The sequence below is a fragment of the Cynocephalus volans genome, chromosome 5 (assembly GCF_027409185.1).
Source record: "Cynocephalus volans isolate mCynVol1 chromosome 5, mCynVol1.pri, whole genome shotgun sequence".
Lineage (NCBI taxonomy): Eukaryota > Metazoa > Chordata > Mammalia > Dermoptera > Cynocephalidae > Cynocephalus > Cynocephalus volans.
The window spans coordinates 43,087,164-43,103,344 of record NC_084464.1 but is presented as its reverse complement, the minus strand read 5'-3'; the positions used below and the strand labels follow the sequence as shown (position 1 = coordinate 43,103,344).

At 49.2% G+C, this 16,181-nt stretch overlaps 1 protein-coding gene across 1 annotated transcript; it reads right to left on the bottom strand.

Annotated features, from left to right (window-relative positions):
• Positions 1–6,043: 6,043 nt before the first annotated feature.
• Positions 6,044–14,352, bottom strand: MUCL3 (mucin like 3). Its single transcript, XM_063098265.1, has 4 exons — positions 14,214–14,352; positions 8,314–8,394; positions 6,701–7,779; positions 6,044–6,190 (listed from the first exon to the last, which is right to left on the bottom strand). Exons 1-4 carry the CDS (start codon positions 14,350–14,352, stop codon positions 6,044–6,046), a joined length of 1,446 nt encoding a protein of 481 aa, XP_062954335.1.
• Positions 14,353–16,181: the final 1,829 nt, after the last annotated feature.

The following is a 16,181-nucleotide window of genomic DNA, read 5'->3' as shown; positions in this document are numbered from 1 at the left end:
GGTACTCTCCAGGTACTCTGTGGTACTCTGTGGTACTCTGGAGGCTGTGGCGCACACAGACTCTGCAGTTGTCACAGAGGTTTTAGTAGAGTCTGCAGTGGTGTCAGAGGCTGTGGAGGCAACTTTCCTGGTCTCGGAGTTGGTGGTGAAGACCAAGGTGGTCTCAGAAGATGTTGTGTTCCTAGAGCCCGTGGTGGAGGCTGTGGTGGGCACAGACCTTATTGAGGAGGGTGTGTCTGCCTCAGAGACTGTGGTGGAGGCCATGGTGGAGTCAGAGATCAGAGCTGAGGCTGCAGTGAGCACAGATGCTGTGCTGGACGACCTGAGGATCGCAGCGCCTCTGACGCTTTCTGAGGCTGCAGTGGGCACAGATTTTATCATCCTCCCTCCCCCGCATCTGGGATTTTTGATGTCTCTCCCACTTTACATATTTTTATATTGCCTATCTCTTGGCGATTTGATAGTTATTATTTTTAATAATTCTGTCTTTTAGTCTTCATACTAAAGATAGAAGTGGTTTATGCCCCATGTTTACTAGAATTAACAATATTCTATTGTATATTTCAAAATAGCTGGAAGGGAGGTCTTTAAATGTTCTCATCACAAAGAAATGATAAACGTTTAAGATGATGGATGTGCTAATTACCCTGATTTGATCATTACACAATGTATACATGAATTGAAATATCACATTGTACCCCATAAATACGTGCAATTATCATGTGTCAATCATAAATTTTTTTTTAATGCAGATCCTAGCTCCCACTCCAAACTTACGGATTCAGGAATCCCGAGGGGCAGGGCCCAGTTACCCACATTTTAAAAATAATCTCAATCCAAGTGCTTCCAGTGCACACTGTTTAGAGCTTGTTTGACTGTTGCTGGGAAGGACCCTGCAGAGGGAAAAGTAAGAAGTGTGGGAGGGGGAGGGGAAGCCCACCGAAAAGGCAGGAGGGGTGGGATGAGAACCAGAGCCCAGAGTGTGAGGCAGGAGAACAGATGCTGACCAGAGTGGCTTTTTAGACCTGATGACGGGGAGATAAGATGGAGCCCGCTGGCATTTGTGCACAGTTGTGACTCTTTTTTATTATGTTCTTCTTTGTGTGATGTCTGCCATTCCCAGGAGGCTGTGAGCTCCCTGAAGGCAGGGCTTGTCGCTGCTTTGTTCACTGATATATCCTCAGACCTAGCACAGACTGGATGCTCAAAAAATGTTTGCAGAATAAACACATGAATATCACACTCAATATGACGTGACATGCAAGTGAAAATGTTATTGAAAAAAACTTGGAGATATATGGCTGGATTGCAGAGCAAAGACAGGCTAGAGATGAGTCTGGAAGAGCAGTTGAACCAATTTAAAATGCACAGGCTGTTGGGCCAGGGAGGAGGAAGAGAACGGAATGTAGGACATCGTCGCTGGAGAGAGCAGAGAGAGGACATAAGAAACAGGCATCAAAGGGGAAAGAAAAAGATCACCAAACAGCCTCCTGTTCATTCCTCCTAGGCCTGTTCCTGTCTAATCCGCGCCTACCCTCTGCACTCCCTTTCTGTGGCATTCCATCCTACAGTGGAAGTGAAAGGGAAACTTATAAAAAGTTGCCTGACATTGGGTTTCAGTCATTAAGAAGAGAAACTTGAAATTCTGAAGAGACCAAGTAGAAAAGTCAGGTGAAATGACTAGGAACATAGAAGCTCAGACTTTACTTCTCCACAGGCTGATGTCATTCACAGCTCCCACAGCCCTGGGGACTTGGCAGTCCCTCTACCTGTGTCTCTATCCAGGGATTAAGAGAGCTGACTGAGGATTTAAATTTAGGCAGCATTTCTGGAAGGGATATTTTCATTTGATTTGGCTTTAGACTTGGAGCCTGGCTTTAATGTGGGATTGAGATGATATTAAAACTAGGAAGTTCAAGTTAGATGCCTAGCATTTATCAAGCAGCCAGCACACCCTGGGATTCTAAGAGAAATAAAGCACAGCTGCTGTTTGTGTTCTTGCTTGTAGCTGAGAGTTGGAGGAAGAGGATAAAGGTGGGTTTGCTGCAAGGTGAAGGTAGGGGTCAGAATTGTGGTCAGAGGGGCTAGGGTCAGTACTAACTTTCACAGAAATGGACAAAAAAGAAGTTTATCATCTTCATTTTCAGAAAAAGAATGAGAATATGCAAGCAGAGGGCCTGGGACAGGGACCCTTGTCTTCTTCAGACTTTTTGTGGCCTCCATGTCCTCTCTGATTGATGGATAATTCACTTACCAGGTCCCAGGATTCCATAGCAGGAGGCAGGAGATACTTTCCCTGTCCTTATCTTGAAGTAACCCACATGGGAAGTTGCTAACTAGCATGCCTGGGTTCTGGAGCTGAGAGGGGCTGCAGAGGGGGAGTGGATACCTGGGGTCTCAATAGGACATAAAGCTGAGGGAGGAATTAAAAGCTTGCCAGGAGCAGGGTCCTGGGAGGAGCAAAATCAGTTGAGCTAGGTGGTAGGGAGCTGGGCACTGGGACGGCTGACTCTTGCGTTCCACAGGTTGCTCCCACAATATGTATGGCTTAATTTCTTTTCTTACTTGGCTATAGGTACGGCATTTATAGTTGCTGCAGGGCAAGGGAGGCATAACTTCTGGGCTCTCCCTTTCCAGGGAGGGGCATCTCTGAAGCCATGGTCCCTGACAATATGTGGGGAGGAGAAGGGAGGAGGAGAAAACACCCACCCTGGGAGGCAGAGGTCAGCAGAAACCTGTTTTCTCTTGGGATGTCTCATTTCTGGGATGGAGGCCTTTGTAGGAGGTGGAGGGGAGAAAAATAGAGGTGACTGGGTCCCAAATCATTGGGTCTTCTTCCTACTGTGCGCTCTCTCTCAGGGGCAGCTGCAAGGGGGGACAGGACATCGTGAGGTGTGGATGGAGAGCCCATGACTGTGAGGCCAGCGAAGGGGTCTCAGAAGGCCCCAGAGGCTTGCAGGAGAGACACTGGTCCAGGATACAGACTGTGATGCTGGAAGAACAAGACTCTGGAAATTCAAGGGGATGAAAGTGGAGACCTGGACTCTGGAAGAAGGGGCGGGACACTGTCTGGCACAAACCTCCGTTACACTTTGGTCCTTAGGTGGTCCCTGTAACATCCCACCCAACCGAGTCAGGCTGCGTGGGTCTCATGAAGCCAGCTCCACTAAGGAACAACGTGAAATCGAGACCTGGAGACCAGAAACACCTCCGGTGCACAGGAGCCTCGTGGATTTGAGCAAGGCACGACCCTGAACCTCGGCTTTTCACTGTGCAACCGGCCTAATAAGAAAGAACTCGCGGGGTGCCCTCACGGGTGCGAGTAGGCGAGGCACGGCACCAGCGCGCGCTAGTTGCACGGTTTTACTGTGGGTGGCGTGGGAGTGGCAGGGACGCCCAGGCCCGCGCTCGGCGGGCGGGGACCCGGGGACCGGGCGCTGCCGGGGCGGAGCTGCTCCCGCGGGGCGCGGATCGATGCTCGGCTCTGTCCGCCGCGACATCGCCAGTCACGACCTCTCCCCAGAGCCCAGCCCGCCCCTGCCCTCGGGGTTTGGGGCACTTGCTCCCCAGAGGTGACCTCTCCGGGGGACGGGGCAGATACGCGTGGGAGAGGGAGCCGATTCCCACCCGTCTACTCATGAAGTAATTATGCCTAATGAGGGCCCAGTCCCGGAGCTTGTCAAAGGATTTTCCCCTAGATTTCTGGGATAATTACTGGAGAAGGGGGGTGGGGGGGAGAGAAGTGGGAAGGGTGACAATCGACCGCCGTGTTCCAGGGCCCGTCTGTGAGATGAAGAACCTCACCATCTGCCCCCACAACCCTTTGGCTCCCAGCGCTCCGTTTTGGTGCCTTGGCAGGGGAGGGGTCGGTCGGGTTAGATGTTTAGGACTCTAGGAACAGAGCTGTTTTTGTTTTGTTTTGTTAATTAGGGTCCAGATCGAGAAATTCGATGGTTAAAGGCTGGGATTAGGGGGTCTCTGCAACCTTCCCAAAGCGAGAGACACTCCTGTCCTGGCAGTTGCTAAGGCGGTTGCCCAGACAACTAAAAACCATGCATCTTCCTCCTTTTCTCTCAGGCTCCCCAGCAGCAGTCTTCCAGAATCCAAGTGTCCTTCAGGTGTGCCTCACGCTTTCTCCAGAGACCTAATTCTGGGGTCCCTCTGTACCTGGTATGTCTCTTCTGGGACCCAAGCTTCAATTCTGCCCTTAGCAGAGCCAGTCTCTGGTGGGAGATTCAGAGCGACCCTCCGACCTGAAGGACCTCCCAGCCCAGAGCTGGGCCCAGCTAAGAGCTAGAGCCAAGGCCACATGGATGACCCGCAAGTTCTGTTGGGAGGACACTTGGGCATGGAATGGTTTTGGAGCAGGGCTGGTTTCCTAACCTAAATATGGAGCATGGTAGATATTCCTAAATATTGGGTTTAATTAACTAGGGTGTTGTTTTATTTTGTATAGTGCTGCCTTGTCTTTTTTTTCGTGACCAGCACTCAGCCAGTGAGTGCACCAGCCAGTCCTATATAGGATCCGAACCCGCGGTGGGAGCGTCCCCGCGCTCCCAGCGCCGCACTCTCCCGAGTGCGCCACGGGCTCGGCCCTATAGTGCTGCCTTGTGCCAACTCTTGTTGAATTATTTCATTTTAATTCTCTCGTACTCATATTTGTGTCCAGGTGGGAACTATGTCTTACACTTCTCTATATTCTCGCCAGAGTACATAATGGGTGCTTAAGAATACTTGCTTATTAGTTGACAGATTTTTCTCCTTATTTTGCCACCATGCAAATAAACCCAGCATGAACTGAAGCTCCTATCTAAACCCAGAAATGAGCCATTTTAGAAGCAATAGAATTCAGCTTCCCCTTCTGTGACCCTCCAAAGAACTCTAGCCCTGTCCTCCAGCCCCTTCTGCTCAGGGTCACCCATAAGGTCACAGTCAGAAACACCAGTCAGGACTTTCTCTTAACTGATAGTCCAATAACTATGTGATATCCAATGTTATAAATATGTTACGCTTTATTATAAAAAGACCAGTAGATAGAAGGAAACTATCTGTCATCTGTCCACTCTCCTTTTTCCTCTCTGCCCAATCAGTGATAGGTGAAGGGGCTGCAATAAGTTGGAGAGAAAATCTGGAAAGTACACACAGAAGAAGTGCCCACAAGGAGGAAAACCATAATCTGGTGAAGATTCGAGGAGAGAGGATGGGGGCAGTAAAAAGATGGGTGACTCCTCCAAGATAAAGCCAGGACTGGCTTTTGCTGGAAAAGACAGGAAAATAAATGCTGAGTGGGGAACACCATCAGGGAAGGTCTGGGATGGGGATCGGTGGATGAGAATTCAGGCCAAACAAAAGTCCCCTCCCTGTGTGCCCGCCACAACCAAGCGAGCCAAACCTTCAGGATGCCCACTGTAGACATTCAGAGAAACTATGGGATTCGGGAGGAGGAGGGGGAAACCATCTGGGTAAGAGGTATTTATGATCTTTTCTGGAATTTTCCTTGCTCCAGGGAATAGAGAAGGTGGAGAAGGAAATAAACCCTCTTTTCTTCTAACATCCTATCTTTTCATTAAAATAAAAAGTGGGGAAAGGGTCCTGGAAACTCAGAGACAAGCCTGAGATGGAAACAACCCAGAGGCTCTGTCCTCATTCTCCCCACTTCCCATAGCCCCGCTCACAAGGCAGGCTGGGTACTCTAAGCTCCTGTACTTCCCTTAGCCATGCCCCTACCAAGATACTGTGTCCTGTATTGGTCCCCACCCCACATTCCATCGAACACCTTTTCATTCTCAGGCCCTCATCTTCTACAGAGAACACTTGCTTGTATTATTCATTCTTTCTTCTCTGTCCCCCAAACTTACATCCTTCTTGCTTATCACCACATCCTCCAACCAGTTTCCATCAAGAACAGGTGGATGGTTAATGCTGTTAGCTGTCAAGACGCTCTGCCCTTCCTGGAGTCCAGGACATAGAAATTGTGAGTCTAATTCCTCATCCAGGAAAGAGGTAGACCATGGAAGAGCTGGGGTGGGCACCTTCTAGAAGATCATGGCGGGGAGGGGATCTGGCTCGTGCCAAGAGTCTGCTGCTCCATCAGGTAGACTGGGTAGGAATTGGGACCCCCATCATCCTCTGGGTCGTTGTCCTGGGTGTTCTGGGTCAGTGCACGGCGTGTTCGAGTCATACAGAAGACCTGTGGGTGGGATGAGAAAGGACGGATGAGAACCGCCAGCAACGCCGCACGCTTTCCTCAGCACCCACACCCCAGGCCCCTCGTTCTATCCCTCCGACCTCAGACCTTTGGTTTGCTCTTTTCCCAAGATTCTATCCAAACCCTGATCCTTATTCCAGCCCCAGATTAAATACACTGAGTCCCAGACTCCAGCTCCAATTCCCCCGCCATCCTATTCTCCTTGTCTTTATATCCCTATTCTCACACCCCAGATTCTATCTTCACCCCCTAAATTTCTCTTTTGCACCCTTTTTTCTCAGTCCATAGCCTTCTCCCCAATTCCACCTTTTCACATCTTATGTACTTATTGTCTTTCTCCTAAGTTTTTACCACCTCCACCCCTCTATTACCGTTCCCCACCCCACCCCTGCCATGTCTTTTCCTAGACTCATTATTCTAATTCTGACCCTTAACCTCTCCTCAACTTCCTACCCTATGGGTTCAATGCCCCGGAGCGCTCCTGTCCCTTACCAAGTATACCAGGCCAAGAAAAACCAGGAGGAGAATCACGGCCACCAGGATCACAATAACTATAGCCCACACGGGGAAGGAATCATTCTCTGCCATTTGTCCAGCGTGGATACCTCCCTGTGAGCCATCGTTATGGCTGTTGTTGCCTGGAGGTTCTGACTCCGTGGAACTCAACTCCGTTCTAGATGTGGTGAGTGTAAAAGAACCAATGGGCACCTGATGGGTGACCTGAGTTTTACTTTGGTGAGCAGAGGTTGTAGTGATTGATTTGTCTCCTGTGACCTTGACTGGAGCTCTTGTAGTCTTTGTGACTGCCGCTGTTTTTCCTGGGTTTTCTGAAGACTTTATTGGTGCTCTTATGGTCTCAATGGCCAGTGTGGTCTTTTCTGGGTTTTCTGTAAGCTTTACTGGGACTAGTGTGCTTTTCCCTTTGGTGCACATGGTCTTTTCTGGGTGTGCCGTAGGCTTTTCTGGAGCTCTGGTGGTTTTTTCTGTGGTCCCTGTGGTCTCTTCTGGGTGTTCTGTGGACTTTGCTGGAACTTGTGTTATTTTCTCATAGAAGGATGTGGTGTTTTCTTCATGTTCTCTAGGCTCTGTTGAGGCTTTTGTGGTCTTCCCATTGCCTGATGTGGTCTTAACTCCGTGTTCTGTAGTCCTTACTACAATAGGTATGGTCTTCTGACTGTCTGAGGTAGTCTTATCTTCATGTACTGTAGGCCTTACAGGGGTAGGGGTGGCCCTCACACTGGTTGAGGTGGTCTTTTTTTCATGATCTGTAGGGCTTGGTTTGATCGTCTCACTAGCTGAGGTGGTCTTTACTCTTTCTAATGTATGATTTACTGAGATTGGTGTGGTCTTCTTACTGGCCAAGGTGGTCTGTTCTTCCTGTTCTGTAGGATTTACTGGGATTATTGTGGACTTCTCACTGGCTGAGGTGATATTTACTCCTTGTTCTGTAGGCCTCAGTGAGCTTGGTGAAGTCTTCTCACTGTCTGAGGTGGTCTTTTCTTCATATTCTGTAGGTTTTACTAGGATTAGTGTGGTCTTCTCACTGGCCAAGGTCGTCTTTACCTCCTCTTCTGTAGGATTGATTGGGATTGTTGTGGTCTTTTCACTGGCTGAAGTGGTCTTTTCTTCATGTTCTGTAGGATTTACTGCTATTAGCGTGATACTCTCATGGGTCGAGGTCTTTTTTTCTTCCTGTTCTGTAGGCATTACTGAGCTTGTTGAGGTCTTCTCACTGCCAGATGCTGTTGTTCGTTTGCTTACTGTGGACTTACGGCAAGTTGTTCTGCTCTTGGTTGCTGAGGTTTGATATTTTGTATCAGACAGTGTTTTATGTGTTGTAGTGGAGTCAACAGGATTAACAGAGCGTTCGTTTCGTCTGTTTGGCTCTTTTTCTGTATTGCTGTGTGTTTGTTTAGAAATGGAAGAAGCTTCATGATCACCTGTAGAGCTTCGGTGGTTTGTAGTTTTGAAGTTGTCTGTAGGTTTTTGAGTTGGCCTGGAACGGCAGTGGCGTTTTAGCGTATGGGTTTCTGCAGATTTAGGGAGGTCTGAAGGTCTTTGTCCTGAATGCAGAGCAGTGTAGTCAGAGGGAGTAGTAGTATAACCAAGGTCTGAAGTGGGGGAAATTAAATGATCAGATGTTGGGTATTCACCAGTTTTCTGAAGTTCCTGGTACGTAGTAGCACCTGTGGAGGAAGAGAGGCAAATAAGAAACTTCCCCCGGAGAGCTTCCTTTAGGGTTTATATAGATATGGAACAGAATCCCCTTTACATGGCCAAGCTGAGAGAAAAGGGAATATCAGAATCTCCATCTTTTCCTAACATTCTGGCTCCATCCGAAATGTAACAGTCTGAGAGACTGGGGTAAGCCCTCTAGCAGAACTTCCCATGGTGGGGCCAACCCATGGCTCACTTGGGAGAGTGTGGTGCTGATAACACCAAGGCCACGGGTTCGGATCCCTATACAGGGATGGCCAGTTAGCTCACTTGGGAGAGAGTGGTGCTGACAACACCAAGTCAAGGGTTAAGATCCCCTTACTGGTCATCTTTAAAAAAAAAAAAAAAAAAAAAAGAACCTCCCATGGGGATTTGCCAGTAGAAATAGGCTGTAAGTGAAATAAGTGTAGGAAGAGGGGTGGAGCACGGTAGAGGAGGGAGATGGGAAACTTTCATCTCAGTGATGAAGTTTGGTCTGCATGAGGGGATGAGATGAGATGACTCAACCCTTGTGGACCTCCCACTGGGTCCCCTTCTTCACACACTTAAAGCCATCTGGGAATAGATGAAGGTGGCCCCCCATGAAAGGAAGAGATGTCTGCTTGGGGGTCTTGACAGGAGTGGACGAGTCAGCTTGGATTCTGGGAGTAACTGACTATGTTTGAGGACAGGGTGTGAGGGAAAACACCCCTATCAATGGACAGATATGGGCCGTAATTCCATGTAAAGACAGCCAATGGAGACAGAGGAGATGTCTCTGGTTTCTAGCCAGGAGTGTGAGAGCCAAGAGATCACCAAAGAGTGAGAGAGAGAGTGTGGTGTTTCCTAACTGAGATTTCCAGTCACTGTTAGCTCAAGGCGGCCACCAGAACCTGGGCCTGTTCCCTATCATGGCAAACCGCAATCCACCCACCGCCCTGCCAGCAAGGAGAATCGGGGCTGGGGCACTGAGTTCTTGAAAGAAATATGGGTAGGACAAGAAGGGGGTGAGAGTAATAGAGAAACCCAAGTGCCTGAGGGGAGTCAAGGTTGGGGAGAGAGAGGAAGGCGGAATGATCAGGGCCCACTGTACTCTGCAGCTCCAGTCTCTGTTCCCATGGCAGCAACAGCGGTCACAACCATCGCTTAGGTGGGTGCCTTCTTCGGGCCAGACACTTGGCCAGTCACCTCACAGATATTCTCTTTCTGGATTCTATTCTGCAGTGATTCATCTCCCAACTCCCCACAAGTTTCCTTAGAAACTGTCAACCTTCGATATTTTACAGCTGAGAAACTTTAATTTCATGGAAGAAAAGTGACATGGACACAGTCCCTCAGCAATAGCCACCATCAACTTTTTTTGGCCACTTACTAGGAGACAGGCAGGTCCTATAAGTGAGAACATATATTAACTCATTTACTTTTCCCTTTGAGGTTAAGAATTACTTACTATTCGTTCAACTCTGTAGATGAGGAAACAAGGTTCAGAGTGGTTAAGTAATCTTCTCAGTTACACCCAGCAAGTAATAAGTTGAGACAGAATTTGAACATACATTATGGGCTTCCAGGCCCAGACTCTCACTGGTTAAGACCACAGTACACAGCCCTTAGGTCAGCCCAGTCTCTTGGGGAAGAAAGGACCTGACATTTGTGGATCCCCTGAAGAATGCTATTGGCAAATGTGTTTATTTAATCTTTACCACAAACCTGTGAAGTGAGAGTTACGATCTTACTGCTTTATAGTGGATAAAAGAAATTCAAAGAGCTTAAGTAATTGGCAAAGTCAGGCTTTTCACTACACCCCAGATGCTTTTAAACATGCTGAGGGATGAATAAATATCCACAGAGTGAAGAAATGTGCAGGCCACAGCACAGTGGCCAACTCCACCAGCCTCAAAGAATCAGAAGACAAGATTGGAGTCCAGGCTCTGTCCCTCACCAGCTCTGCATCCTTGCTCAGGTCACTTAAATGCTCTGAAGCCCTGTGTCCTCAACTGTAAGTAACAAAGATATCAACTGCACCAGTGATTAAAGAAAGTATGGAGCATAGAAGACTCTGGAGCATGAAAGTTTTTAAAGTGTTTGTTGAATCTGAATTGTGGTCTTTGAAACAGACTCATGCTTTGCCCAGGTCTTCTCCTGGTAGTCAGGGAAGCCTGAGCCTGTGGCCCTGCCCTCCCGCCTGCTCCATTCACTCCTGAGTCCTACCTTGACCATCCTCTTCAAAACGGCAGCCCCTTGCATTCCTGGGCCACTTCCCTGCAGTGTTTTATCAACACAGCACTCATCACTTTCTAACATATAATAAACACAATTTAATCTCCACAATGGCAGGTATTTATATATGTTTTGCTCATTGTTGTATCTCCAGCCTGGAACAGTGTCTGGCCCATAGGAGGCACTTCATAAATATTTATTGAATGGGTGAATGAAAGAATACTTTAAGACCAAAACTCTTTAAAAGCCTTGCCAACAAGCTTTTAGTATGCACATTAAGTAAAAAATAAACATACTTGTGACCTTCAAATATTGGAAGACCAGGAGGTAATTTCTGCTTTATTAAGTGACTAAGGCCCTGAGATGAAAAGATGTTGAAAGAAGGTCTCTGGGACTGGCTGTTTAGCTTAGTTGGTTACAGTGTGATGCTGATAACACCAAGGTCCAGGGTTTGATCTCTGTACTGGCCAGCCACCCCCCCCCCCAAAAAAAAAGGGAAAGAAAGAAAAAGAGAAGGTCTCTGGACCACCAGTTCTAGAATGCTGGTTGTCATTTAACCACAGGACTGCAATCAATAACTAGACTCATAACTAGATCTTAGAATTCCACATCTGCTTTGAACAGTTGTGGAATCACAGATTGTAAAGTCTGGACTTGAAACTTGAGGAATTATTTGATCCTGAGCACAGCCATGAGGCAAATTAGTGATTAAACCCACAGGATGAGATGACTATCTCTTCTTCCCCAGGAGATCTACCACTGTTAGCAACTTTATTTCCATGGGAGTTTTTCACCATGAGATATTCATTTCACTTACTACAATAATGGCCTGGAAAAAAACTGTTTTGGTCACTGAAGTATAGGCAGGGGGTGCAGAGAGGAAAATCTGGTGTTAGCACAAGACACTGTAGGTGGATGCCCAGCCTGATAAAAGAATCAAAACAAATCCCACCAAACAAATAAAAACTATGTACAATTCCAAAGTTCTCTTCCATCTGCTTCATTCACTTGTTTGAAAAGGAGGACATTCTGCTAAACGACTGATGCTTTGGGGTCTCTGTCAAAGCAGCCTCACCCAAAGAGCATTCCTAGAGGGCCGGCCCGTGGCTCACACGGGAGAGTGCAGTGCTGATAACACCAAGGCCGCGGGTTCGGATCCTATATAGGGATGGCCGGTTAGCTCACTGGCTGAGCGTGGTGCTGACAACACCAAGCCGAGGGTTAAGATCCCCTTACCAGTCATCTTTAAAAAAAAAAAAAAACAAAGAGCATTCTTAGTATTGCTTGTTGTCCTGTCTCCCAAAAATGGCTTACTTCCTTTGCAGTAATATGGGTAAGTGCTTGTTAAAATGTCTGTACAATATGAGCTCAATAAGGGATCTAAAACACAGACACAGAAAAAAAAAAGGCTGAAGGGAAATATGCACAAATGATTGTCTGGGGAGTAGGGAGTTATTCAGAGAGATTTTGTTTTTCTTTCTTATTTTTTCTATTTTCCAGTTTCTATAATGAGCATACATTATTTTTGTCATAGAAATTAAGTCAAGTAACATTTGTTGTAGGAAAATGTCCTCTTTAGATTCTCCCCAGGCCCTCAGCCTCAAGTGCCGTCTCCTGCCCCACCTGTGCTTCCCTCAGAGATGATCTGAGACTCTGCAGCTGTGGTTCTGTGACTGCATGATACAGATCTGAGTCTGCATATTGACTGGTCCTGTGGACTAATGACAGGGGTGCCCCAGAATTCTGGACTAATGCGCTTCACCCCTGCCTGTCATCCTTCTTCTCTCCTTCCTCTGGCCTCACTCTCTGCTGGACACAGCCACGTGCCAGCCTGACCCACACTCCAGTCCCACCCTGACCCCATCCCACCCAGCCACAGCCTCAGGCCCTCCACACCTGTCACCCACTGGCTCTTCTGTGCAGAATCTAAGCACCCAGCTCCTCTGGCCCTCCCCTCCCCTCTCTTTATCCACCCATCCCAGACCACACCCACAGAGCCCAGGCCTGGATCACTGTCCTGTTCAGGAATTTGGGTTTCAATCCTGCCCACCTGCCCTCTGCTCTAGAGGAAATCTCCCTCAGCGAGAATGTGTATGGAGCTGATTTATGACTCATTCCCTTCCATCCTTGCAGGTTCCTCTTCCCTGAGCTGCCACAAGACAGAAGCAGTAGAGAGCATCAGGTGGACAATCTGCCTGCCAGGAAGGGGAAGAGAAGGCGAGCAAGATCAGGGACAGGGAGGCTGAGGGAGACTCTGGTGCCTGTCCCCAGACCCCTGAAGTGGGGGATGGGCATCAAGTCAGGGTACAGGCAGAATGCACAGCAGACCTATCAGAGGCAGCCCCTGCCATCCACTATCCACTCACCCTCATTGCCTCTGGCCCCAGTGTGACACTGAGCTCAGGGGAGGAGCCCTCTCTCTGATATCACCCGCAGTCAGCACTGGTGGAAGGAGAAGGCGCTGCCTGCCTGCTATGCCCTGTGTACCGCCCAGAGTGTTCCAAACTCACGACTTTCCCAGCCTGGTTTGGGATCATCAATGCCATCACCATGGATTGTTGTGTGTCCACTTTGTGAGGCCCCTCCTCCAGTCGTCCAGGCCCCTCCCAGCTGCCCCTGTGTTTGGCATCTCTGCTCTGTGGGTTCAGGCACAGGACTGTTTCTTAACTAAGTGAACTAATTTAGCAATCTCATCTTATCTTGTAGGGTCTGTTTTGCTCGTCAAACTCTTCCATATTCATTTTCTCATCGAAACCCTGGAATGTTTTCCAACTGTTAGATGAGAACAAAACCTTTCCACACACCTTGCTGAGTTGCCATGAGGATTAAATAAGCAAACATGGATGAAGCACCTAGAACAATGCATGGCGCATAGTCATTGCTCAGTAAGCATCACCAGTTGGTATTGACCAGGTGGCATCCTTCTTATTTTACAGGAGGTGGGGAAATCCAGACTAGTCAGACGGGTCAGAGTCAGGACTAGAACCCAGGTCTGCACAGAGCAGACTCTCTGGAGAAAAGCTCGCCCCAGGCTCCTCACCCCCAGGGTGGCAGGCAGTGTGGGGTGGTTGAGCCCCTGTTGCCCCCCTCAAGCTGCATGATTTGGGGCAAGCCCCTTTGCCTCTCTGAATCTCACTCTGCTCAGCTATAAAATGGGATGTTATTAACCACCTCAGGAGATGTTGAGGAGACAAAATGAGATGAAGTGCCACAAGCATCTGTGAGTTTCCTTGCAAGTAGAAGATTCTCAGTGAATGTCAGCATCCCCACCCCCACTCCCTGCCCCCAGCTCCCCAGGGCTGCCAGCCCACATACTGTCTTTATGCAAATTTGAAGAAGCCTCCCTCTAGGTTGGTGCAGCCCTGCAGGGCACATCTTAAGGAGAGAACATAGGCTAGATTTCATCTACATACCCCTTAGTGACAAACTTCAACAGTGAACACCCTAGACAACTGTATGCAGCAGCCCCATGCCCACCCCCTTCACTAATTTCTATGATTGTCGTCCAACCCCAAGAATGCCAAGAAACAAGCTCTCTCTATTTTCTATCCCCTGTGAAATGGTGACTCCTTCTCCTCTAAGAGCATCTTACCTGCCTCCCAAGAAGCTAGAAGGAAGAGGAGGCAGCACTGGAGGCCGTGGGCTGGCTGGGCCATGTCAGAGCAGGGCAGCTGCTTGGGCACTGAGGGCTGGGGACCACTCACCTTATATGGGGCCAGACTTGACGTCATGGAGACTCTGGCCCCTTGGGACTAAACCTTAAACAAATGGAGCCGCCCTACCCCAATGGGCTGCCCTGATAACTGGAGACCGCAGCTGGTGCGTCATGGAGCCAGGTACCTGGGTGCCTGCTGAAGGTGTGGGAGCTGGGGGCAGGGAAAAGAGCCAGGTGGGGGCAGACTCTTGACCCAGCCCCAGTGGAGGGAAGGGGTTTGGGCGGGATGGCCTCCAGAGCCCCGGGGAGGTGGGGAGCAGCTGGCTGGGTTATAGGACTGAGCTCTGGCTGCAGTAGGACAGGGTGGGACTTCTGGGAGAAAGTCCATGTTCTCACCATCTCCAGGTTCCAGCTCGCCCTCCTGCCTCTCGCCCAGCTCTCCCCACCCCTTACTCACACATGCTCACTCTTTCCACCCTGGGTGGAGCTGTCTACGAGGATCAGGTGAAAGAGCAAAGAAGGGGGAAAGCCCTCCCATGGCCCTGCAGAAGGTGCTTCAAGATGTCCAGCAATGACACAACAAGATGTGGAGAGCGTGGAGGCAGTGACGGACAAGACAGACATGGAACCTCAGGGATCGACATTGCGCACCTCGCCAGGGACACAGACAAGCCAGGCCACCCAGAGGGATTGCACCGAGGTCTTTGCCAAGGATGCTGGCATACAGGGGCTTCTGCCTCTGCTATACTGCTCCCCCTCAGCCCAGTGGCCCTCTGCCTCAAAACCACCGTCTGCCCCCATACGCAAGGGCTGACATCTCATTCTAGGAGCTCCTAGGAGCTCCCCCTTCCCTTCCTCCATCTTCCCTGCCTGGGGCAAGTATTAGCTCAGAGACTGTCACTTATCTGCCCAGACAAGTGACATGGAGTGGAGAGGGCCGGGACCCTGAGGGCAGTGGGCCAGGGCCTTGGGACAGTTGGCCTCAGGAGAGAACTGGAGTGCCGAACACGTGCGTTCCTCTCGTTACTGTCTGTGACTTGTCCCTGAGCCCTAGGCAGGGCTGAAATGGGTGGGAAGAAGAGAGGAGGACAATTGCTCATTAGTTTGATTAATAGGAGATTAATGAGGCTCCATGGAGTCAGGCCAAAAAGACTGACTACTCAGAATGGGCAGCCTGCCTCCCAAGCAAAGCATCCTGCAGGATGGTAAAACTGAGGCAGAGGCAGGCCTTACTCTGCAACTGCATCTGGACTCAGGGGTGACTGACAGTCACCCTTTCTACTAGTCCCCTATCCCACCCTTTCCCCAGGGATCCAGGCCTCTAGGACAGTGCTTCTCTACAGGGAGAGGCAATTTTGCCCACTGCCAAGTGACATTTGGCTATTTTTGGAGACATTCTTGTCACAACTTTGAGGGGTGCTACAGGCACCTAGTGGGTAGAGGCCAGAGATGCTGCTAAATATCCTGTGATGCACAGGACAGCCTCTACACCAAAGTGATCCAGCCCAGTACATCAATAGTGCTGCGGTTGGGAATCTCCACTTTAGAATAAGCATTAGTCACTATTTGTGAATGGACATCTCCTTCCCTCCTCTTTTAGCCACAACTTCCCCCAGAGGACTCAAGCATCTGGGGTAAAGGAACCTGGGAATAGGTGGAGACCCAGGATGATCTCTTACTGTAAGTAGAGGCTGTTTTGTCTGAGCTGGAGGCTGAGGGGCCAGTCATGATACAGCCCTACTGACTACTGATGTTTGAGTATTGCTGTGTACTGAAGAATGTACTCAGCACCCCACCTATGAGTCATGTCCTGGGAGGCTGGCAATGTCATCCTCATTTTACAGATGAGCAGCAACAAGCCCGGATCAGGGAAGTGACTTGCTCAAGGTCACACACCTGGTAAGC

Coding starts and splice junctions, on each gene's coding strand:
- MUCL3 (XM_063098265.1), bottom strand. CDS start 14,352: ATGACGTCAAGTCTGGCCCCATATAAGGTGAGTGGTCCCCAGCCCTCA. Junction 7,780..8,313: donor TTCCCCCACTTCAGACCTTG/GTTATACTACTA, acceptor TCAATCCTACAG/AAGAGGAGGTAAAGACGACC. Junction 6,191..6,700: donor TTCTTGGCCTGGTATACTTG/GTAAGGGACAGG, acceptor TCCCACCCACAG/GTCTTCTGTATGACTCGAAC.